Source organism: Hippocampus bargibanti, linkage group LG01 (assembly GCF_051943395.1).
Source record: "Hippocampus bargibanti isolate YZ-2025 linkage group LG01, ASM5194339v1, whole genome shotgun sequence".
Lineage (NCBI taxonomy): Eukaryota > Metazoa > Chordata > Actinopteri > Syngnathiformes > Syngnathidae > Hippocampus > Hippocampus bargibanti.
Genome location: NC_142734.1, coordinates 4,571,942 through 4,597,824, shown reverse-complemented (window position 1 = coordinate 4,597,824; position 25,883 = coordinate 4,571,942). Strand labels below are relative to the sequence as shown.

The following is a 25,883-nucleotide window of genomic DNA, read 5'->3' as shown; positions in this document are numbered from 1 at the left end:
ACCAACTCAAAAACAAGACTTCCGGAATATTCAGCGCGAGTCTTAAAATGTAAAATATAGCTATATGCGGTGGAATCTTTGTAAAATACGCTCAGTAGAAGTCATTTGAAGCCATTTTACAAATTATGTCATTCAACATTTTTTACAAATGTGAACGTTTTTCCTGAAAAAAAAAAAGATGCGATAAGTGAACCGCGAGTAGCGAGGGATCACTGTAATTTCTCTCTCTCACATTCACTCACACACAAAACGAACATACAGCTTGGACACAGTTATCATGATGAATTTATTCTTCATTGAGTTGCTCTACAGTAAAAGGTAAATCTATAGCATCTACTCTTACATGCTCAATGTGAGAAAATTCAGCAATGTTTGTGGGTGGGGGTGAAAAATAGTAACACGTATAAAGACATTCTCTTCTTGAATCACATACAGTGAGACCTCAACTTACGAACTTAATTGGTTCCCAGACAGAGTGTGTAAGGCGAAAAGTGTGTATCTCAAAAAAAAAATCACATAGGAAACCATTAAAATGGGAATAATCCGTTCCTGGGATTCCATAAAATATACTTTTCAACTAAATAAGCCTAAAAAAACTACACACAACATACCTTATTCTATGTATAATAAATGTGCTATTGTATTGTAATGAAAGAAATACACTGCATTGTATCATAAAGTCACTTTATTTACATTTGTGATGGTCATTTATGGTTTGATTGAATGGCGAAAGGAGAGTCACCTTCCATAAGGACTGTTGGTAACTTAACCTCTGGTGCTGTTCGGTCGTGTGCTTCCGGCGAAGATCACTCCGCCAGCCGTGGTGGGTGTGTATTATGAAAATAGTGCTTATTATAAGGTTGAATTTTCATAAATTTGACGTTTGTAAGACGAAAAGTTTGTAAGATAAGGTGTTTGTCAGTTGAGGTCTCACTGTATTACATACAAATATATGCAATCACAGAGGCAATGAACATATCAGGAATCATCTCTCTACAAACGCTTATATAATATGACTACAATAAAAATCAACTAGTGTTTTTGTGTGTTTTTTTTTTTCTTCTTCTTCTTTCAATTGTGAAGTGCTTCCCTATCGGTGTTCCCTTTGCTTTGGCTTCTCCGCTCCTCATGCTCGTGTTTTTAAAAAATATCAACCATGAAAAGACAAGTTTCACGTGTGTGATCTCACTGGACTGTACAGAATTAAAAAGGAGATTAAAAGAACGGAAAAACAAAATACTGATAAATAATAAAAAAAGAACAACAAGAGTATTAAGTTTGGTTATACAAATGAAGCAGTAGCTTTTAGCGTTGGGAGATTTGGAACCTCGCGGTCAGAGAGAAGGCATGCGATCCAGGCGGAGTCTCTCCGGGCTGTCGCGGTGCGTTTGCGGGCTGTGGCCGTGCTCATCTGTGCTCCCAGGAGATTCATAAGGGTAATTCTCACCGATTTCTTCGTCTTCTTGCTCCTCTTTAATGCTGCTTTAACAAAAGCGGAAGGGCACAATGTGAGGTATGAATGGCAGTTAAGTTCCTGAATTTGTTCGGGTTTGGGTTTTTCTTGCTGGGGTGCCGGTAAAGCGCTGGCTATGGCCTCTGGTAATGTTTTTTTTTTTTGTTTTCCACAAGGGGGCAGCATTTCACTTTTGTCCATGTTAGCGCCATGTGAGCAAACGCTGCCGCGTGTTGCTGCCGCTGCTCACCCAAAAAAAAAACTTAGCCCGTGACTGGAAAGTGACTTACAAATTTACAAATGAAATGGATTATTATTATTACTAGCTACCTAGCTAGCCATGTATTAGCTATCTAGCTAGCTATCTGTTAGCTATATGGCTGGCTAGCTAGCTAATAGAGTCATGAAACATATTGGCTATTGACTATCTATTAGCTAGCTAGGTTTCTATCTTTTTGAGTTATTCCGGGTTGAGCGAACGCTGGCGCGTGTGGCTGCCGCTGCTCACCCACAGAAAAAAAACTTAGCCCGTGACTGGAAAGTGACTTAGAAATGAAATGGATTATTATTATTACTAGCTAGCTAGCTATCTTTTAGCTATCTAGCTGGCTATCTATTAGCTATATGGCTGGCTAGCTAGCTAATAGAGTCAGGAAACATTGGCTATTGACTATCAGCTAGCTAGCTAGGTTTAGGTTTCTATCTTTTTGAGTTATTCCGGGTTTAGCGAATGCTGGCGCATGTGGCTGCCGCTGCTCACCCATAGAAAAAAAACTGACTTAGAAATAAAATGGATTATTATTATTACTAGCTAGCTAGCTATCTAGCTGGCTATCTATTAGCTATATGGCTGGCTAGCTAGCTAATAGAGTCAGGAAACATATTGGCTATTGACTATCTATTAGCTAGCTAGGTTTCAATCTTTTTGAGTTATTCCGGGTTGAGTGAACGCTGGCGCGTGTGGCTGCCCCTGTTCACCCACAGAAAAACTTAATCCTGTGACTGTAAAGTGACCTTGAGAGTTTTGAAAGGCGCTTAGAAATGAAATGGATTATTATTATTATTATTATTATCAATATATTTCTCAATCTATAATCGAATGATTGTCGTTGGTACATACAAAGCTTGGGGTGGCGATTGCGTGGTGCTGCTGTCGCTTTGGTACCCGGAACCATTGGCAAGGGCGCCGTTCATCTGCTCTTGTAGGATGTGGGGCAGGGAATGCAACGGGATGCTGCCCATCGCACACGGGTTGAAGAAGGAGGTGCAGTCTAAACTTCCAACCTGCAAAGAAAAAGGCAAAATGATCGGTAACATGTGGATTTAAAGGACAACCGACGCCTCCGGACAAGTTGTGTCTGTAATTTGTAAAATCACTTCAAATGACTTCTACTGAGCGTATTTTACAAAGATTCCATGGCATATAGCTATATTTTATGTTTTAAGACTTGCGCTGAATATTCAGGAAGTCTTGTTTTCGAGTTGGTGATGATGCCTGACGTGACGTCACTGAAGGAACGCCCCTGACCGAGAAAGCGACACACAATGCATTTTGGGTACTTTGTTTGATCTGAACACTTCGTGTTGATGGCGAAATTAGAAGAAAACACATAAATAACGCGATGGTGAATCGTTGTGTGTTGCACCAAGACTACTATTTGATACTAGTTGACACAAATTCCCAGCAGACAAATCAGCCCATTTGCAACGGAGCTTGGCCGCCATCTTGTGACGCCTCAAAATGAGACGGAAGGACTACTTTAATCGATTGCAAACATTTATGCTTTCCTCTTAAGAACTACAGTGATTCCTCGGTTTTCGACCATTTCAGAAAAAACCGATTTGTTCAAAAACCAAAACAGCACTTTCCATTAAAATCAATGTAAAAAATCTTAATCCGTTCAAAGTCTAGAAAACAACTTTTTAACTCTTTCATCGCATAAACCAGACAAAAACTTAATAATAGAGCAAGTCATGTGTAAAATTATATAAAAACAAACTTTTATTTTCACAATTTTTTAACATCAACATTAATATCTGTACAGAAAAATCTCTATCTTTCTGCCACGGCACCTATCCCAGCTGTCTTTGGGCAAACAGGGCACACTAACTTTTCAAACCATCCTCTGCTTGCTTTAAAATCAAACTATTCAGGAGGTCTTAACCAAATATGTCAGCATTTTCGCAAAAATAAAACAACAACTATATGAATGCGTCGGTCACATTGAGAGAATGAGGAAGACGTGACGTATAAGGAAGCACAGGGTAGTCGAGTGATGTATTCAGATGGTTTTGGTTGAGAACCAAATCTCGGTTGTATACCGGGGGCTTAAAAAATATGACATTTTTGGTTGAAAACCGAATGGGATGAGAACCGAGACGTTCGAAAACCGAGGTTCGACTGTATTTGAATCATATTCATAACTGGATGAGTAACAAAAAAGCATCTTCTCCGAATCTGAAGTCATTGTTTTGATTCTAGAGCAAGGTAGGCGTGACGTCACGAACAAGTGGGCGGGACCTTCTGAAACTGAAACTTTCTGAGGTCATTTTGAAGTAGTTTTGGGACACTTTAAGTCATTTTTATTGGTGTTTTGCATTTGACTAAAAATATCATCCTGTGTGTTTTGTGTATTTTAGATGCTATAAAACGTTTTTCTGATGTCAGTTAGGAAACAAAAAAAATGGTGTCGGTTGTCCTTTACAGGGTGAAAGCATCCATTTTCCCAATTGCCCATCAAATGCGGGAAAAAGCCATTTAGACAACAGGAGCCTACCTGGGAAGCAGACCCTGCTAAGTTCGGTCGGGTTTTCAGGAGAGATCTGTCATTGCAAAACAAAAACACAAAAAAGAAAAATGAATGAGAGCTTGCAGGAAATGAGTGCGAATGGGAGACGCCAAAGCTCCCAAAAAACATCAGGGCGGAACGTCGGGAACGTCAGGTCTGAGATGGTACGGCGTCAACAAAGCATTAGCCAACTCACCCATTACCGGCTGCCTTCTGGGGCCTTCGTCTGTGGAACTCGATCTCGTCGACCGTCCACACGGCTCCCTTCACATTCTCCAGGCGTACAAAGCACTTATGGAGGCTCAGATTGTGTCTGACGGCATTCTGGCCATTCCCAGATAAAAAAATAAATAAATTACAAAAAAACCTTACAAGATGCACACGACGGGCACAAAGTGACATCCGTACCTTCCACGTGGCGGCGTTGCGTCGGAAGTAGGCAAAGTTTCTTGTGAACCAGTTGTAGATTTCATTCAGGGTCAATTGGTTGCGAGGTGACTCGTATATTGCCTGATGGAGAGGAAGGAAAGATTGTCAGTCAATTGTAACAGACAGAATGCTTTGCATTTTCATACGTCTTTTACCTGTCGTATGAGAGACGCATACGTGAACGGCGGCCTCACTTCTGTGCTTAGGTAGAACTCTTTATTATCGACGATATCTGTTGAAAAGACAACAATCTTACACTAACGTTTTGATCGAGAATAGACGGAATGGAAGTTTTCATATTTAAAAGTTTCATGCTTAGTTGGCTGAACACAAGGCCCACAATGGAAGCACAGAAAATCTGGGGGAGATCTGGCCTTGGGCGGAATTTAGGACTTTGTAAACACCTTCACACCAAGAGTTCATTAGGCAGGTTACAAATCTATCAGTACGTGGAAAGGAGAAGCCATTAAAATGTCTATGTTCTGTTGGTTTATGGATGTTGGTGCTTGTGACGTCCGGGGCTGTGGTATTTAAATCAAGAAGACTGTTTTACTAATGTATTACTTAAATTTGCATATACTCAATAAATAGCTTGGCAGAGGGCTGCAGAGGTTGGGCGTTCGGCAAAGTGGTTTCATGAAAACTGCGCCCCCTGTGTTTCCACTAAATACGCCTTAAAACTACACAAAATATACCTTTATTTATGTATTTTTTTTTATAAAAATTTATTAAAAAATTACTTTTTTTACTTAAAATTTAAAATGTAAACTTTAAAATTTTAAAAATTTAAATTTTAAATTTAAATGTAAATAAATGTAAATTTATTTTATTTTTAATCTATTTTAATTTAATTTTAATTTACTTTCATTTTAATTCATTTTAATTTTAATTCATTTTAAATGTAATTCATTTTAATTTAAATGTATTTTAATTTAAAGGTATCTTAATGTAAATGTATTTTAATTTAAATGTATCTTAATTAATTTAAATTTTAATTTTAATGTTATTATTGCTTGCCGTTTACCTTGGCTAACAGAGCGGCTGTATCGCCTGCGTACAGGCGTTCCGTTGAAGCTGGCGTTGGGGGTGAGGACAGAGGGCGATTCGGACAGGGGCGTGAAGGGCGTGGAGGGCGCCGTGGCGCTCTGGGACAAGCTCATATGTGGACCTTTGGGTGGCGTTGCCTGGGAGAAGGACATGTTAGGCACGAAGTGCGCCTGCGGAAGAAAAGAATCATGAGAGGGGGGGCTGCAATGGAGTTCTTTTAACCATGCAGTGGATGTCAAAGCATTAAAGGACAACCGACGTCACTTTTTTGTTTTTTAACTGACATCAGAAAAACGTAATATAGCATCTAAAATACCCAAAAGTATGATATTTTTATTCAAATGCAAAACACCAATAAAAATGACTTAAAGTAACCAAAATCTGCAAAAAATTAACCCGGGAGTGGCCAGTTTCAGAAAGTCCCGCCCCCAGTTCGTGACGTCACGCCAAGACGTCTTGCATTGCTGGAGAATCCAAAAAATGGCTTCAGATTTGGAGAAGATGCTTTCTTGTTACACATCCAGTTATGAATATGATTCAAATAGTTCTGAAGAGGAAAGCATACATGTTTGCAATCGATTAAAGAATTATATATGCCATTTGAGGCAACATTGGGGGAAAATGTCACCCCCCAAAAATAAGAGGCACAAAATGGCGACCTCCAGTGGCCACCTCCGTTTCCACAGGCTGATAAATTCCTTATATGGAGCTTGGATGCCCTCTTCTGGCGGCTTTTGGGTGCAACACGGTTCTCAGACCAAACATGTACAGCGAAATACATTGACGTGATGGAAGTTCTGCTATAATGTGTCTTTTTTCGGTCAGGGGGCGGTCCTTTCGTGACATCACGTACGGACTCGTCACCAACTCAAAAACAAGACTTTCTGAATATTCAGAGCGAGTCTTAAAATGTAAAATATAGCGATATGCGGTGGAATCTTTTTAAAATACGCTCAGTAGAAGTCATTTGAAGCCATTTTACAAATTATGGACACAACTTGTCCGGAGATGTCGGTTGTCCTTTAAGTGACAGAAACTTACAGGTTGAGCTGCAGCTTTGGGCTCGGATGACTTCAGATGAGCCATCATTGCTTGAAGTCGCTCTTTGTCTTTTTTGAGCTGCGATGGGGAAACGAGAGAGTTTGCGGTCTGCGACACATGACAACAATTTTCTGACACACTCTGAGGCGTATCGGGTATCAAAACAAGATGGCGCCGCAGCTGGCAGCCATTTAAACTCATTTACTGGTAGACGATGTGCAAAAATGTGTTCACTCCAGTGCCAGGGTTTTTGTCATTGTCACTTGAATTCAATGCATACATATTGGTGTATAGAGCACTAACAACGGCTGAAGCTGTAACAAAGCGCTAACATGGAAAAAAGGGAAATGCTGCCCGTTTTTTTTTTCCGCTGGAAGGGAAAAAAAAAAAAAAAAAAACATTGCCGGAGGTCTGGCCAGCGCTCTAGCAGCACCACCCCCACAAGAAAAAACAAAACCCTAACAAATTCGGGAATGGCGCTCCATGTCATATTTTCAATTCCCGCTAGCTAGCTATTTGCTATCTAGCTCCCTGGCCGGCTCTCTAGCTAGCTATCCATTCGCTATATATCTGGATGGTTAGCTATCTAGCTGGCTAGCTATAAGCTATCTATTAGCTAGATAGCTAGCTTTCTATCTATTTGAGTTACTTCCGGGTTGAGTGAACTCTGGTGCGTGTGGCTGCCGCTGCTCACCCACAGAAAAAAATATCCCGTGACTGTAAAGTGACCTTTGAAAAGTGAGTTTTGAAAAGCGCTAATAAATCAAAATGTATTATTATTATTTTTGAATTGCAGCGAATGAGTTAACTAAGGTCAGCTTTAAAAAAAAAAGATTGGTTAAAAACAAACCTGGAGTTCGAGCTGTTGAACCACTTGCATCTGCACGCGACACTGTGCAGAAAAACACAATTGAGGGCATTTTATGAACAGCGGAAATGAAGATCAATGTGTTTAATGTGCCAAAAGATAAACACACACAAATGCAGTATACACATACTGTAAAAGCATAGCGTATGCCACCACTACAAAAATAAATGTATTGAAGAAAATAATATTGGAGCTCGTGAGCCATATATGGATTTTTTGATGATTGCATATGGCTCACTGATAAATCTAAACACATATTCTCGCTTTTTTTCTGTTCATTTTCTGTTGGGGCCGCAGTTGGCGGAAAGCGCAATTTTGATTGGATGACACTGACCTAGGTTGGCGGAAAGCACAATTTTGATTGGATGATACCGGCCGTCAGTTGAAACAGGTAAACGCCCCTTTAAATGAGCCCGTCGAGTAAAAACAAAGTACATTTCAGCTTCAATAGACCGAGGATACGACTTTGTGGAGAGAAAAGGTTCTGATTCTAATTTGCAATGAAACAAGTCGAATGTCAGTGACATTTTAACAAGCCCCATGCTAACGTTAGCATCAGTATACTGTGCGAGAGACAGCAGAAAGCAAGTGTGGAAGCTAATGAGCCGTATGCAGGCTAGCTAGCAGTAACTTCGCCTTTGGAACCAGCAAGTTGACTTTCATTCCGATCGTTTGGCTGGATTTTTACCAATTATGATGAACGGAAAACCATTCATGTTAACGGTGAGTACTATCACAAAGTTATTTTAAATAATACATTCTGACATTTTGTTGAAAAGTGGCCGCGTGTGCGTCTGTGTGTTTGTGTGCGCTCGCTGAAAAACATTTCGAAATATTTTACTGGGATTACTTTAAAATGAGTGTTAGACCAAAAAAGCCGCTACTCACTTCACAAATGCCTGAAAATCTCCAAAAACGGTCTCGCATCCGGGCCATTTGCACATGCCGTTCCCGTAAAGAGCGTGGCTACCTGGTGCGTTTTCATCCAGCGAGCTGCAGAAAAACGAGTCACAACACACGGGCGGTCGTCAACGGTGAATCTCAGGACGTGTTCGCGGAAGAAAGTAGCGGCGCCACAGTGGAACAGGATGTATAAAAAAAGAGTGCACAGGAAAGCACCTTTCCTTCCTTTTCAGGAGAGCGGGATGGCCGTTAGTAGCAGATTGATGATTGGGCGACTCTCTGGATTCTACGCCCGCGGATAACGCACCGGTGTCATTTTCACAACCTAAGATAATAGTTAAGAGTCGGTCAGTGTATCTCATGGCAAATTAAACACAAGTGTGTGCGCGTGTGTGTGTGTGTGTGTGTGTTTGTATGACTAGTCTTGTGAGGACCACTAACATTTTATACCATACGTAGTGAGGACATTTTGGACATGTGAGGACCTTTTGGACGATCCTCACAAATTTTTCATTCTAAAGGCTTCGAGAGGGTCTATATGTGCATCTGTTAAAGTTTCAGAGAGGTCCTCACAAATTCACCCAAAATGATTTTTCGGTGTGTATTTTCATTTCACTCGAATACACACACTTTTTACTCACTGTGTGTGTGTGCGTGGTTAATGAGAGGAAAAATGTTCATACCGCAAAAAGTCAAACGATATTTTAACGAAATTCACTACAGGGTTGAGGACTTTGAATGTAGCCATTCAGAAACCTCAATCCTGATGTTACTTTCAAGTCCACTTTTTCTTTCTTTGTTTTTAAAGAAGTTGAAGTGGGAAATGTGACGTTTAGTGTTCAAATGTAACACTAGTTCTAAACTTATTGGCAACGGTGGTCCTCACTTCTTATCTGGAGTTATCCGGACCTCACAAAACCATTGAAACAGGAATGTGTGTGTGTGTGTGTGTGTGTGTGTGTGTGTGTGTGGTGCAGGGGAAGGGGTGACGTACCGGCAACATCGGTGGGTAGCACGGAGAGAAGCCCTTGCCGCTGCAGGTTGAGCAGATGCTGCTGCTGCACCTGAAGAAGCTGCTGCTGGATGGCGATCTGCTGTGCGGTAAGCTAGGACACAAATGGTTCGATTTATTCAAGGTGATATTGGATAAGGGCGGGATGTGGGCAGAAGGTCTCAAATCAATTGAAATCCCAGTCGGTTAACCAAGTTGATTTTGCATGTTTGAAAATACAGTGATACCTCATCTTACAAACTTAATTGGTTCCCAGAAAGTGTGTGTAAGGCAAAAAGTTAGTCTGCCAAACATTTATTTCCCATAAGAAACCATTAAAAATGAGAATAATCCGTTCCCAGGTCCCCATAAAACATAATTTTCTACTAAAAAAAGCCTTAAAACTACACAAAATATACCTTATTTTATGTATAATAAATGTGCTATTGTATTGTAATAAAAGAAATAAACTGTACCGTATAATAAAGTCATTTTATTTACCTTTGTGGTGGTCGTTGATGTGGTTGCCCCTTGATGATATCCGAGTGAAGTTGCTGTGCTTTCTCGGCGATAATAACCTCACTCACACTGTCCCCTGCTAGCTGCTTTTCGGTAATCCAAATCTACAGACGTTTTTGAACCTCTTCTATTGGCTGAGACCGTTGTTTAGACAACACAGAAAACACCCTTAGCCACACGTAGCAATGGTCGACTGAGCGTACTGGTACTGGGACGCTAAGTCACACAAACGCACGCCTCGTTCGTCTATCTCCTTCTCCTGCTCGACCGTAATTTTCTTTTGTGTACGTTTCGGCTTAATACAAGCCTGTGGTGGGGTCTTTTTCGGTCCCATAATAGCAAAAGTACTCCACAGGATAACAAACCACGTCTGCAGTCAAAGAGGGTGTGGGAAACTAATGCATCATCGGCTATCTGTCGGCGCATTCACAGACGTACTTGCACGTCTGGTGTGGAGGTAACGCTGAATGTGAACTTACCTCCTGGCTCACCATCCCAGCATTCTTCTGTTGGAGCAGCTGCATATTGAGTTGCTCTTGTTGATTTTTGAAGACCTCTTGAATTTGCTGCTGCAGACAAGTGGATCAAAACAAGAGTCAAACTCAATAGTGAGCCCGGCCGGGCCCTTACTTTTGTGCGCTCTGCTTTGCGTCTGAGAGCCGTGAGCTGTTGTGTTTATAATGTTTGTCATTGTCGAGTCTTTGGTTGGGTAAAGCATATTGAGTTGCCTTGAGTATTTAAAAAAATGTATGACGTTAAAGTGGTTTAGATTGCACGACTGACCATCTTTTATTCAATGTGTTGTATGATTTTACTGTGTTACCGTATTACCCTTGGCTTACGAACTTTAAATTTATGAACATTTTACCTTGGCATATGAACTATGTTTCGGGATACACACGGAGCTGCCACAATGAGTGATGCGTCGTTCGCGAACGAGCCCGTTCTCCTAACAAGAAAATGGCAGCCGGCTTATTTTGGTCCTCTATTCCCCGCCCCCGGTCGTCGGTTAAAGCCACGTGATTGATCAAGAACGCAGCAGTGAGGGGAGGTGGTTTAAACATTAAAGAGAGAGGCAGATGACAGTGCGAGAGTTTCAACATTGATAGTTCAAAGGCAGTGTAGACTGCAAGGTTAAAATATCCCATCAATCAGGCTCCGCAAATAACCTGCACGGGCCATCTGTACACCTGATGCAAAAAGCTATCAACCCAGCTAAACAGAACACAATTGATGAGGAACAAGGTAAAATTATCACGGATAAAGCACCTACAAGGGATGATTCCTCAAGATGGTGGAAGAAGAAGGCCACGTTCATCATCAAGTGTTAAATGCTGATGAAACCGGCCACTCCATTCCATCAAGCCATCAATGACCATCAACAAAGGTAAATAAAACGACTATTATACAGTACAGTTTATTTATTATTTATTATACATAAAATAAGGTATATTTTGTGTAGTTTTAAGGCTTAAAATTTCAAAGTAGAACATTTTGTTTTCTGGGGACCTGGGAACGCATTATTCTCATTTAAATGGTTTCCTACGGGAAATTAATTTTTGAGATACACACTTTTCGCCTTACACACTCTGTCCGGGAACCAATTAAGTTCGTAAGCCAAGGTATCACTGTATATTAAAAACATTTAAAACTACACCATTTATTGGGGGTGCGCCTTATACACCGGAAAATACAATAACTGTTTAGTTCAGTGCTTTGTGACAGCTTCAACTGTTGTGAAAATGCTCTATATTAACATAAGGATGTATTGTATAAAAAAAATGTCCGATATCAATAAAGCTGCCTTGCCTTGCCCACTGACAACAGACAAAGGCCCTGCAGGCACAGTACCTGGTGCAACATGAGTGCCTTCTGCTGCTGGAACAGGGCTTGGATCTGCTGAGGGCTGAGGACCGTTTGCTGCGCCGCCTGCTGCTGTAGTTGCTGCGGAGCCTCGGCCGGAGGGGTCATCATGGATGATGATGATGATGATGATGATGATGATGGAACCTGTGACAACCGAAACATGGTGTCGATGAGCTGCCCCTCACACGATCCAACTGCCCCCCGTGTCAACCATCAAGACCTTCATGTTCTTGGGAATTACAGTCCCGTGTCAACACCAACTCCAAACTGAGACAGGTCCAACAGAAGAGGTACTTACTGAGGCTGTTAAAGAAGCATGGCCCATATAACTTAGGAATTAACTCGTTTTTTTTCTGATAAGAAGAGAGTCTAAGGTTTCTTACACTACAATTCAATGTTGATGTAGTCCTAAAACTATATTCTGTGGGTCCTGTAATTTGAGTGAAAATGACAAAAACTCTGGACACATTTTTGCACAGTGAATGAGTTAAGAACCTCTAACCTAAATACAAGAGTGAGTGACATCACTGCCAAACTCTACCAGGCAAGACTAAAGGTATTACCATTCACTGGTTGAAAGGTCCAAGAGAAGAAATACAGTAAAGTCTCGTTATATCGATATTCAAGGGAGTCCGAAAAAATATCGATATAAGCGGGACTATCGATATATCCGACCCTGTTTGCATGTAATTTTCTCCGTGCGTGCATAGAAATACAGTAAAGTCTCGTTATATCGATATCGGATATATCGATAGTCCCGGTTATATCGATACTATTTCTATGCACGCATGGAGAAAATTACATGCAAACAGGGTCGGATATATCGATAGTCCAGGTTATATCGATATTTTTTCGGACTCCCTTGAATATCGATATAACGAGACTTTACTGTAGTATCGATATAACCGGGACTATCGATATATCCGATATCGATATAACGAGACTTTACTGTATATAGGCTAGACCACACCCTGCAAACCACTCAGCAAAAAGAATCAGAAGGCCAGATTGTCTTTTATAGGCATGATCCAAAATGACAGAAGACTGTGGAGAACAAGATAAGGTTTTTCTGGGTCCTCCCAGTTTCCTCCCACATTCAAAAAAAACATGCAAGTGGGGTTAATTGAAACCTCTCAATTGCCCCTAGGTGTGACAGTGAGGGTGAATGCTTGTTTGTCGAGTGATCGACTGGCAATCAAGGCAAATCCAATCCAATCGCTTTAGGGCAGGGGTGTCAAAGTCATTTTTTGCCGCGGGCCACATTGTAGTTATGGTTTCCTCTCGAGGGCCGTTATGAATTTGGGGAACCCATTAGAATGTTTAAATCCCTTCAAATATTACATATAGAGCACACAGCAAATTAATGAATAACTCGTTTTCAAATCTGAAGTCAAGAATAATGACTTTTATTGTGGTTGATATCCAAAAATATGACATTTTGGCTCAGATTTTAGCAATCATCATGGAATTTAACAAGTTTGATTTGCTTTCGCGGGCCGAAAAAATGATGTGGCGGGCCGGATTTGGCCCGCGGGCCTTGACTTTGACACCTGTGCTTTAGGGTGTACCCTGCCGACTGCCCGAATAGGCTCCAGTCCGTCCATGATATTCGTGAGGATTAAGTGGGATAAATTGGTTCAGGCAATGGGTGGATACATAGGAGATGATTCTTACCTTGATATAAACGGAAATATCGGTCATGACTTACATTCATTTATATTACCAAAATGATATTGCAATAGATTTTGTGAATTTGAAGCTTTGTTTTCCCCATAATTTCATCACACTGACTGTTTACCCATGGTCACTTGATTTTGAAGTTACATTTAACTCATGCGCTGCCATTCACCAATTTATTCGGGAATTCAAAATATGACGTAGAGCACCATTCCCGAATTAGTTCCGGTTTAGGTTTTTTCTTGCTTGGGTGCCGATAAAGCACTGGCCAGACTTCTGGAAATGTTTTTTTTTTTCATTTCCAATAAGGGGCAGCATTTCCCTTTTTTGCCTATACACCGCCCTATACACAAGAAAATACGGTAGTTTCAGAATCAGAATCAGAATCAAAATCATCTTTATTGCCAAGTATGTAGAACACACAAGGAATTTGTTTCCGGTAGAACACGCTGCACTAGTATCGTCGTCAAAAAAAACTGCTAAGTGGCACTATACAGTTGAAAGAGTTCAAAGAGTTAATGGCTTGTTGGAAGAAGCTGTTTAAATGTCTGCTGGATTTGGTGCGCATGGATCGGTAGCGCCTGCCTGAAGGGAGTAGCTGGAAAAGGTGGTGGGCAGGGTGCGGAGGGTCCAGTAGGATTTTCCGCGCCCTAGTTTGGATTCTTGCAGTGTACAAGTCCTCGAGAGTGGGTAGAAGCTGTACCCAACCTACCTTATTTTTTTTAATGGTTCATAGTTTATAATTTAGAGTTCATTATTGATTTATTCTTCCCCAAAGCAGTAGTATTCATTATTTGTATTCACCACCATGTCGCTTATGAATTTTTATAATTCTGCACCAAATATCTGTAATATAGGATATATGACTCACTTCCTCGAATTGTTGTTCTGTCTGCCGTGCCGGCGGCAGCTGCGCGGCATAAGATTGTACAAAGAAAGCATTTGTCTGTTAAATCGAGCCTTTCTGACAATGGTATAAATCCGCAGAAGAAAGAAAGAAAGCAAAAATCCTTAAGATACAAAAATGAGAAGAGTAGCAATACAGTACATTGCAGGGGATTCTGCAAAACTACAAAGGGTCCTATGGCAACACAAAATTCCGACTTATTTCAAACCGATAAATACTTTAAGACAAAAATTAGTGCATCCAAAATATATGCTGCCAAATGAAAAACAAAGTAATGTCGTTTATTCTATAGATTGTAAAGAGCAATACATTGATTGGGGAGACTAAACAAATGCTCCAAAAAACCATCACGGGCATAATGCTAGTGGGCCTCAATCTGCAGTACATATGCACCTTAAAGCTAGCAACCACTCATTTGACGACAGCGAGGTTAAAATCTCAGCTAAAAATATAGATGGTTGAAAGAGGAGTAAAAGATGCTATTTTTGTAAAACAGCAAAATCGTCATGGTGGTTTGAGGTTTAATTTGGATCGTGCTTACGACAGACTTCTTAGATCGTTACCACGTAGGCTCAGTCATGCTGCTGAGGTGATACTAGAGCGAATGGGGCAATCGGCGCCAGTCATAGGACATAATCAGACAGACAAAAGAAGTAATCAGATTAGCTTCAGGGAGTAGTCCACTGCTCCACGTAAGGTTACCACGTAGGCTCAGTCATGCTGCTGAGGTGATACTAGAGCGAATGGGGCAATCGGCGGCAGTCATAGGACATAATCAGACAGACAAAAGAAGTAATCAGATTAGCTTCAGGGAGTAGTCCACTGCTCCCCCCCAACCTTAGGCACATACCATCGTTCAGTGTGAAGGAACAGTATTTCGTGCACGCTATTTGGGATCGTGGTGAAAACTGGCAATCTTAATAGACCAAACGCAAGACTACCATTATCAACAAGAACAGTTTATGTGAGTCAAAACAAAATACAACTTTGCACCCAGTACATTAGATTTTAGAAAATCAGACGCACTATATGAAGTGATTCAGCCTTTCATACATAAAGACTTATAGCAAAACAATGTGGGACTTTTACAGAGGAAATGGAAGTTTGCACTGCGGGCCGATGGGTGTTTTTGTGAACTCTTAAACAGACTCGCAAACAAAGCACAAAGGAAAACGGGTGTGGTGATGAAAACATTGACAGAGAGAAAAACAAGATGAAACGGTTGAGTAAACATATTACAAATGCACTTGATAAGAATGACGAGTCCCACGTGATACACTGTATAAACTTGAAAAACATGAAAGGGAAGAACAAATTAAATGTTGAAGTAAATTTACATTAAAATACAGATTCCCATAGAAAATATAAGATGCCATGGCTACCAAGAAAAAAAAAACAATGTACATTTTAATATTTCAGCCTGAACATCTTGAATATTAGCACAAATATCAGTGCTAATGTGTCGATGCCAGTGATACTTATCGTACATTTGTATGCATGTTGCTTTACGTAAAAACAATGGCTATTTGAAGACACTGTAACTATTTTTTTTGCATGTGTGCTTAACAGGCATGTTCATTGATTTGACTTAAGTTTCAATGGGGTCTTTCGCAGATAGAAAAATGCAGATTCACAGCAGTCATTTTGTGGGACTCCTTGTACATAGAATGAAATTTAAAGGACAACCGACGTCTCCGGACAAGTTGTGTCCATAATTTGTAAAATGGCTTCAAATGACTTCGACTGAGCGTATTTTACAAAGATTCCACCGCGTATAGCTATATTTTATGTTTTAAGACTCGCGCTGAATATTCAGGAAGTCTTGTTTTTGAGTTGGTGACGAGTCCGTACGTGACGTCACTGAAGGAACGCCCCTGACCGATTGTAGCAGTCCTTCCATCACGTCAATGCTTGTTTGGTCTAAAAACCTCATGTTGCACCAGAAAGAGCCAGAAGAGGCCGTCCAAGCTCCATTTAAGGAATTTATCAGCCTGTGGAAACGGGCTGATTCATTCATCACAGGAGCTAGGTGGCCATTTTCTGCCTCTTTTTGGTTGAGACATTTCCCCCCAATATAATTCTTTCATCGATTGCAAACATGTATGCTTTCCTCTTCAGAACTATTTGATCATATTCATAACTGGATGTGTAACAAGAAAGCATATTCTCTGAATCTGAAGCCATTGTTTTGATTCTCCAGCAATGCAAGACGTCTTGGCGTGACGTCACGAACTGAGGGCGGGACTTTCTGAAAATGACCAATTCGCAGCTCATTTTTTTGCAGATTTTGGACACTTTAAGTCATTTTTATTGGTGTTTTGCATTTGAATAAAACTATAATACCGCGTGTTTTGAGTATTTTAGATGCTATAAAACGTTTTTCTGATGTCAGTTAGGAAACAAAAAAGTGACGTCGGTTGTCCTTTAATGTTTATGTAGTCCTAAAACACAATCCTGAAATTTGAGTGAAAATGACAAAAACCTGGGCATTGGAGTGGACACATTTTTGCACATGTCTGGCAGTGAATGAGTTAAGAACAAACATGTATTTACTTTCACGTGCATCAATAGCTTTATTTAGATATTTGATGCCTTTTCCCGCTTTCCAACAGTTCAATGTGCCTCTGGGATTGTTAAAAACCACAAAATGTTAAGATTCAGTGAGGATCCTGCTCGGAATCAACCTTAAATGTTAAAGCAGGATTTTGAAAGAATCAGTTTGTTTTTAATGTTGCAGACTATATGAAATATGTTCTGGTTGAGAATGACATGTGGACCAAGAGTCTGACAGCCATGTACGAGTGCTACAGAACGCACAAGTCATGCGCTATACCATCAAAGACAATTTCCAGCATAAGAAGTGCAATATACGCTTCATTATTTCACCAACTAAATGATCTAGTGTACAAAGTTCTGTCAAGCCGATTCAGCTCTGAAATTAACCAAACAACAACAACAACAACAACGGATCGCTCAAGGGAATTAGGACACCATCAAAACAACAAACAACCAGTGGCACAGAAACAACATCATCTCCTGAGCAGGCAGCAATTTACCAACCCCCCCCCACTCCCTGTCGAGCCTCGCTGCTCTGGCAATGTTTGCAGTAAACATAAACAAAGTCATCAAAATTGCACAGAGACTAAATAATGAATAAAAAGCAGGTTGAGCCTGTTTACGAAAACATAATGCAGGATTCATATTTTAATTAAGGTCTGAACCACAAACAAACATCTCTCTCCGAGGCAGGGTCTGTTTAGAGTCGGGTAAACAAACTGACGGAGAATTTCACAGAGGCTGTGGGCTAACAATAACAGTGGACGGCCTCCTTGTTTAGCCTTTCTTATGAGATTCAATGCGGCCGAGGTGGCCACAAAAGCGACGAAAAAAAAAAAAAAAAAAACAGGTCCAGCCCAACAGACAGACAGACAGACTAGGCTGTTTGGCCTCTCTGTTTTTCTGTGGACACCATCAACACAACAACAGCCTTTGCCTAATCCCCGTTACCATGGCAGCCAGCAAGTCCAAACATCTAGTGTTGTTGTTATTGTTGAGACTCATACCAGTGAGCAGCCGAGTGTAAACACAGATCCGTTCCTGCAAGACTGGTCTTGTGAACTCGGAGATGACTGACAGCAAAACACACACACACACACACACACACACACACACACACACACACACACACACACACACACACACACACACACACACACACACACACACACACACACACACACACACACACACACACACACACACAACTACACAAAGCACTAAAACACAACATTGTGTATCCTGAAAAGTACAAACATCTGTAAAAACACGCATGATATTTTATTACACAATCACCAACATGTGACTTTCCCTCGCAAGCGACGACAGAAATGGAAGTGTTGATTGAAAATAGGATTACAATTAAAAGAGGAAAAGTGACCTCTGTTCAAAAATTCACCCAGCAGCCAATAAATGAACAAACGGCAACATAATTTGCTGCCTGAAACCTATTCACGTCAAAGATGGTAAAAAGGGGGTGGTAAGAGCAACACAAACATCCCCCTCTCACCGCCCTAAATCCCTGCACCCACTGGTGTGCTAACTTTCAACAATAAATAGAGTGAGGGGGTCCTTGGTTATGCAGTGCATTTACTTACAAAACAAAAAAAATTCGACCTTCTGCAGGATATTAACTCATTCACTGCCAGATGTGCAAAAAGGTGTCCACTGCCATGCCAGGGTTTTTGTCATTGTCACTGGAATTCCAGGACCCACAAAATATTGAGTTTTAGGACTACATCAATATTCAATGCAGCGTAAGAAACCTTAGACTCTCTTCTTTCATCAGGTAAAAAAAAAAGAGTTAATTCCTAAATTATATGAGCCTGGAGTTATATGGGCTTGAAATGAGGGCGGCTGTCCAAAATACAATACAACACATACATATTGGTTTATATAGCGCTTTAACAACAGCTGAAGCTGGAACAAAGCGCTAACATAGGAAAAAAGGGAAATGCTGCCCCCTTGCGGAGGGGAAATATACATAGCCAGAGACCATAGCCAGCGCTTTATCGGCACTCAAACAAGAAAAACAAAACTCGAACAAATTTGGGCTTTGTTCGACGTCATATTTTAAATCACAGGTGTCAAAGTCAAGGCCCGCGGGCCAAATCCGGCCCGCCACATCATTTTTTTTCGGCCCGCGAAAGCATATCATACTTGTTAAATTCCATGATGATTGCTAAAATCTGAGCCAAAATGTCATATTTTTGGATGTCAACCACAATAAAAGTCATTATTCTTGACTTCAGATTTGAAAACGAGTTATTCATTAATTTGCTGTGTGCTCTATATGTAATATTTGAAGGGATTTAAACATTCTAATGGGTTCCCCAAATTCATAACGGCCCTCGAGAGGAAACCATAACTACAATGTGGCCCACGGCAAAAAATGACTTTGACACCCCTGTTTAAATTCCCGAATAAATTTGTGAATGAGTTAAAATACTGGTGATGTATCTATCTATCTATCTATCTATCTATCTATCTATCTATCTATCTATCTATCTATCTATCTATCTATCTATCTATCTATCTATCTATCTATCCACTATCCACGATCCACTCAAGCCATCTTCTACACTGTTCACTCCTAACTTATGCAGCTCCAAATTATGTGCAGTGAAAATACTTCTCGACACTGCAAAAAATGTTAGCAAGGTGACTTACACTTAAATATTTATACTAGCATGTATATTACACAAGGCTTGCTATTATTGATAGTAATAATAATAATAATCCATTTCATTTCTAAGCGCCTTTCAAAACTCTCAAGGTCACTTTACAATACTGCTCTCAATTTAAACATAATGTTGCCATTTCAGTTCCAAGGTACAAAATCAAGCAAACATATTTTGCAAAGCGTCGACAGTTTCATGTATGTAGTGCGTGTAGTACAGTTAGTTATAGTGTTTTGTTAATCACTGTCAACAATATTAAACTATTCAACCTTGCACATAATACTGTGGAAGAATGAGGCTTCAGAGAGTTCAGATTCGGAGATGATGCTTTCTTGTTCCTCATCCAGTTATGAATATGATTCAAATACAGTAAAGTCTCGTTATATCGATATTCAAGGGAGTCCGAAAAAATATCGATATAACCGGGACTATCGATATATCCGACCCTGTTTGCATGTAATTTTCTCCGTGCGTGCATAGAAATAGTATCGATATAACCGGGACTATCGATATATCCAATATCGATATAACGAGACTTTACTGTAGTTCTGAAGAGGAAAGCATAAATGTTTGCAATCGATTAAAGAAGCCCTTCCGTATCAATTTGAGCTGTCTGGACTCCTATGTAACGCCCAGAAAATGCACAAGATGGCGCAAAAGCTCCGTTGGAAATGGGCTGATTTGTCCACTGGGAATTTGTACAAACGTACACCTTTATGCATGTTTGCTGCGACATACAACGATTCACCATCGCGTTATTTATGTAGTTTTCCTTCTAATTTTGCCATCAACACGGATCAACACGATGCTTTCCGACCAAACAAAGTACCCAAAATGCATTGTGTCGCTTTCTCGGTCACGAGTGTTCCCTCTGTGCAGTCACTTAGGGGATCGTCAGACCAGCCAAGTACAGCCAGATGCAGACGTGATGGAAGGACTGCTACAATGTGTCCTTTTTTCGGTCAGGGGCGTTCCTTCAGTGACGGAACGTACGGACTCGTCACCAACTCAAAAACAAGACTTCCTGAATATTCAGCGTGAGTCTTAAAACATAAAATGTAGCTATATGCTGTGGAATCTTGGTAAAATGCGCTCATTTGAAGTGATTTTACAAATTATGGACACAACTTGTCCGGAGGTGTCGGTTAAGTCCTTAAGTATGATATGATGAAGAATCCATCCATCCATCCATCCATCCATCCATCCATCCATCCAAGCAGAGAAATCACAACACCTGCAGACTAGAGACCACAATTGGCGCACTAATATCGCGCGGTAGGCTTCAGTGAGTGCAACACGTTTTTTTTTTTCAGAAAGGTTCTCCCATGACGCTATCAGTGCTCCAATATGGAGATGACATTGCCACAATGAGCATCAGCACAATTAGTGTTTGTGTCATCAAGAGAAGCCAATACGAATAAACTGACTGTGGGTGACTCTGGAGGAGGAGTATGGCCGCTCCTCAGTCGAGTGTCATTCTCAGCATTTTTTCCGTTCTGTGTCCTAACAGCTGGAATGGCGTGGCTAGTTGGTTCTGACCCAGACTCGTGCATCTGGACTCCACTGACCTGAGAAACAAACAAATGGTGTAAACGGAAACAGCTGCATGAAAAAAAAAGCATGGCATTGTGAAATATGTAAAACACAAATCTCAATGATGAGGTTATTTAAAGTCAGGTCATGGACCATGATAAACAAATTCCATTGACCATTTATACCCATGCCAGGAATATCGTGATGGTATCCTGAACATGGGAGGGAAGTTGACTTCATAATTAAAATATTTGGATACACATTTTAGAGTATATCAATCGGCCACACCAAAATCTAGATGGATAACTTAAAGGACAACCGACGTCTCCGTACAAGTTGCGTCCATAATTTGTAAAATGGCTTCAAATGACTTCTACTGAGCGTGTTTTACAAAGATTCCACCGCATATAGCTATGTTTTACGTTTTAAGACTAGCGCTGAATATTCCGGAAGTCTTGTTTTTGAGTTGGTGACGAGTCCGTACGTGACGTCACTGAAGGAACGCCCCTGACCGAAAAAAGGACACATTGTAGCAGTCCTTCCATCACGTCAATGCATTTGGCTGTACTTGGCTGGTCTGAAAAGTTCGTGCAGCACCAAAAAAAGAGGCAGAAGGGGACGACAAAGCTCCGTGTAAGGAATTAATCAGCCTGTGGAAACGGGCTGATTAATTCCTTACAGGAGCTTTGTCGCCATTTTCTGCCTCTTTTTGTGCTAGATTTCCCGCCCCCAGATACCTCAAAATGGCATGGAATCAATTCTTTAATCAATTGCAAACATGTATGCTTTCCTCTTCAGAACTATTTGAATCATATTCATAATTGGACGAGGAACAAGAAAGCATATTCTCCGACTCTGAAGCCATTGTTTTGAAATTCCAGCAAGGCAAGACGTCTTGGGGTGACATGACGAATAAGGGGGCGGGACCTTCTGAAACTGGCCACTTGCGGGTTCATTTTTTTGCAGATTTTGGACACTAAGTCATTTTTATTGGTGTTTTGCATTTGACCAAAAAAATCATACTGCGTGTTTTGGGTATTTTAGATGCTATATAATGTTTTTCTGATGTCAGTTAGGAAACAAAAAACTGATGTCGGTTGTCCTTTGGCAAGGAATACATTTTTTAATCGATTGCAAACATGTATGCTTTCCTCTTCAGAACTATTTGAATTGTATTCATAACTGGATGAGTAACAAGAAAGCATATTCTCCGAATCTGAAGCCATTGTTTTGATTCTCCAGCAAGGCAAGACGTATTGGGGTGATGTCACGAACATGGGGGCGGGACTTTCTGAAAATGCCCAATTCGCAGCTCAATTTTTTTGCAGATTTTGGACACTAAGTCATTTTTATTGGTGTTTTGCATTTGACTAAAAATATCATATTGCGTGTTTTGGGTATTTTAGATGCTATAAAACGTTTTTCTGATGTCAGTTAAGAAACAAAAAAGTGACGTCTGTCGTCCTTTAAGTCAATGACAGCAAACTGTTGTCGGGTGTTTGGGGTTCACAGGGAATAATATTTACCAACAGGTTCTCCTAATGTGAATTGAAAATATGACATAAAGCGCCATTTCCAATTTTTTTCGGGTGTTGTTTTTTTCTTGCTTGGTTAGCCGATAAAACCGCTGGCCCTGGCCTCTGGCAATGTTTTTTTTTCTTTCCAAAAGGAGGCAGCGTATGAAAACACCGTGTTGATCGCAAAATTTAAAGGAAAACTACATAAATAACACAATGGTGAATCACGTCTATGTGTGTCTAGATATGCATTATTATTCTTATTGTTTTATGTATTTTTATGGATTAGGATGATGGCATTCTTCCCATATTAGCACTTTGTTCCAGCTTCAGATGATGTTAAAGTGCTATATAAAACATTATGTATGTATTGCATTGTATTTTGGACAACCACCCTCATTTCAAGCTCATATAACTCCAGACCCATATCATTTAGGAATTTAACTCTCTTTTTTTCGGATGAAATAAGAGAGTTTCTAACGCGGAATTAAATAATAATAATAATACATTTCATTTATAAGCGCCTTTCAAAACTCTCAAAGTCACATTACAGTCACGGTTTTTCCTGTGGGTGAGAATGTTTATGTAGTCCCCGAACTCAATATTCTGTGGGTCCTGAAATTCGAGTGACAATGACAAAAACCCTGGCAATGGAGTGGACACATTTTTGCACATTGTCTGGCAGTGAATGAGTTAAGTGTGGGAAGGATGTGGGAAGGGTTTTCTTTGAGTACTGCTTCCTCCAATATACCCAAAACATGCATGGCAGGTTAATGCAACACTCTAAATTGTCCTTAAATGTGCTTGATTGTCTGTGTGTCCCATGTAATATGGCTGTTAACCGGTTCAGGGTGTCTTCGCCTACTGCAAAAACGCGACCCTTGGAAGGATGAGAGAAATGAAAATAGATGGATGGGTGTCGTCTCAGGAGTTACACTTCACACAGAAAAAAAAATGTTTGCCTAAGACGAGACTGTGAGAAGATTTATTTCCCCAGTAGATAGAAAGGTTTGCCTGGAGATTTGTGCAAGCATGACATCCCCAACTGTTGGCGTATTTTGCATTTGAAACGGAAAAGGGATCATTCCATGGAGAGATTGCTTAGTTTTAATTCATGGACCTTAAGAATTATTCCTTGATTTTAAGATCCCAAAGATACAAATACATGCGGCAAAGTAGCAACTTTGGTATTCACGGCAATTCCCTAAAAAAAAGGACTTCAATAGGAAAACAAAACAGTTTTAGTCACTGTTATGTGAAGTCGTTAATGCTGTAAGATTTCAACTAGGTTACAATGTAAAAAAAAACTAACAATCTACAGTACAAGTTGCAGCCTCCTCTGAAACTGTGAGAGGAACATACTTGGTCTATTTGTTGAATAACTGAGTGCTGCCATGGCTACTGTAAACACAGGGGCCCTGGGTCTGTGTTTATGTGCAAACATATCTTCCTTCTGGAACAATTTACCATTAACCAGGTGGCGCGATAAACGGCCGTGTCAGGTAGTACAATGCACAAGAAGGCTTTTATGTGTACAGCTTGGGAGTGCTTGAGTTGAAAGCTAAGCAGCATAAACAGAAGTAAATAAAGTAGGCAAACAGATAATGTGAGCAGATGGAAAAGCTCAGATGAAACAGGTCACATTGCCTCAAGGAGAACGTCATTTGCTTCAAGGTTTGCAAACTTTTAAATCAAACATGCAAAGCAACAGTTCAATACTACAGTCATTTTTGGTTCTCAACTGAATCAACACCAAATTGCTTAGATTGTTGAAACTAAGGTCCATGATGCAGATTCAATTTTACTCAAGCCGCTTAGGAGACAAGAAGAAATTACTACTTCCTGCTTCAGATGTGTCAGAGTAGAATGATGAAATGAACAAAATTGATATAAAGACGGTTTTGAAAAAGTGACGTGATTCCTGAGAATGAAAGAAAATCTAAACCATATCTGGCATATACAAGCAATGTTTCCATTTTGTTTGTTCATGCTTTCAAGATCAGCTTTACTACAAAAGATAAAAGGCAGTGTTTTCTAAGGTCATGGTTAAAAACAAATTTCTTTGAATGATTATTTAACTGTACACATGCATGACGATCAACACATTCGATCGTAAAAAAAAAACACATAATACCGCGACAAAGCAGTTTCGTGGATAATATTCAGGATTGAGAAGACATGTATGTGTGAGGTTTGGATGTGTTAGCATATGGCTTAAACTTTCTCGTGAACATTAGGTCTTTGTAATGCATTGCAACGTTTCTGCGTCGCTTTCATCTTCGTTGGACGTTCGAATCATTCGTGTTTGTTAGTGCACAAATGTGTATCGAATAAAAATAGTGGCATAGAAGGTTTTTTAGACACTGATCTTACTTCACTTTGGAGGACGGGCCATGTCACTCGATGTTACACAAAAAAAATTCCATGAATTTGAATAAGCCTGAGCAGATGTCAAATAGGTGTCGCTCATTATTAATAATTGTGCGATCAGTTGGGCACAAAATGAATGGACTCGACATCCGCTGAGAGCAGCCATTGCAGTACAGTATACGATTTCCAGTAAGGAACTGAACATTACGCTAGGGCCGCACTGGGAAAGGGGAGCAGCGAGTTCACATGATCGATATTCGAATGGCAGAGTGCTATTCGTGTTTTATATTTTCTCCTCTCCGGAGAATATGGGAGCGTCTTGAAACCAACCGCGAGCTTCGTAGCGATGTGCAACAAAAGCTAGCCGCTAACCGAAACGATTCTTCTCTCTCGTTTGGGCAAAGGCGGTATGGCAATAAATGACGTTCTCGGATCAACACTCGTACACGGTTTTATCGCCGTTAACTTTTTACTCACCAGCTTGCGTACGCGTAATCAAAGTTGAAGTCGGTGTGGTGTCAGGAGAATGAACCTCGGAGTGGGTTCGTTGGCGGCGGGGCTAGCCACAAGTCGCTAACAGAAGGCGTGGCTTCGTTAAAAGTAAACAATGGTGACGTCATGTCCACACGCGGGGCCTCAACTCGACTTGGAAAAAAAATATCACTGGTCACTTCGACCCTGTAAATTTGTATTGTTTCGTTGTACATGAGGATTATAGTATGAGTCAACAATTAAG

At 40.4% G+C, this 25,883-nt stretch overlaps 1 protein-coding gene across 1 annotated transcript; it reads right to left on the bottom strand.

Moving 5' to 3' along the window:
- Positions 1-267: 267 nt before the first annotated feature.
- Positions 268-25,760, bottom strand: LOC148902801 (forkhead box protein P1-B-like). Its single transcript, XM_088998239.1, has 16 exons — positions 25,625-25,760; positions 21,155-21,295; positions 11,892-12,050; positions 10,520-10,609; positions 9,525-9,636; positions 8,747-8,855; positions 8,516-8,620; positions 7,610-7,661; positions 6,760-6,837; positions 5,696-5,888; positions 4,827-4,903; positions 4,651-4,752; positions 4,439-4,566; positions 4,231-4,276; positions 2,574-2,737; positions 268-1,482 (listed from the first exon to the last, which is right to left on the bottom strand). Exons 2-16 carry the CDS (start codon positions 21,278-21,280, stop codon positions 1,335-1,337), a joined length of 1,689 nt encoding a protein of 562 aa, XP_088854365.1. The 5' UTR covers positions 21,281-21,295; positions 25,625-25,760; the 3' UTR covers positions 268-1,334.
- Positions 25,761-25,883: the final 123 nt, after the last annotated feature.

Coding starts and splice junctions, on each gene's coding strand:
- LOC148902801 (XM_088998239.1), bottom strand. CDS start 21,280: ATGCACGAGTCTGGGTCAGAACCAACTAGCCACGCCATTCCAGCTGTT. Junction 8,621..8,746: donor CTCCTGAAAAGGAAGGAAAG/GTGCTTTCCTGT, acceptor GTTTTTCTGCAG/CTCGCTGGATGAAAACGCAC. Junction 6,838..7,609: donor TTCAACAGCTCGAACTCCAG/GTTTGTTTTTAA, acceptor TCCCCATCGCAG/CTCAAAAAAGACAAAGAGCG.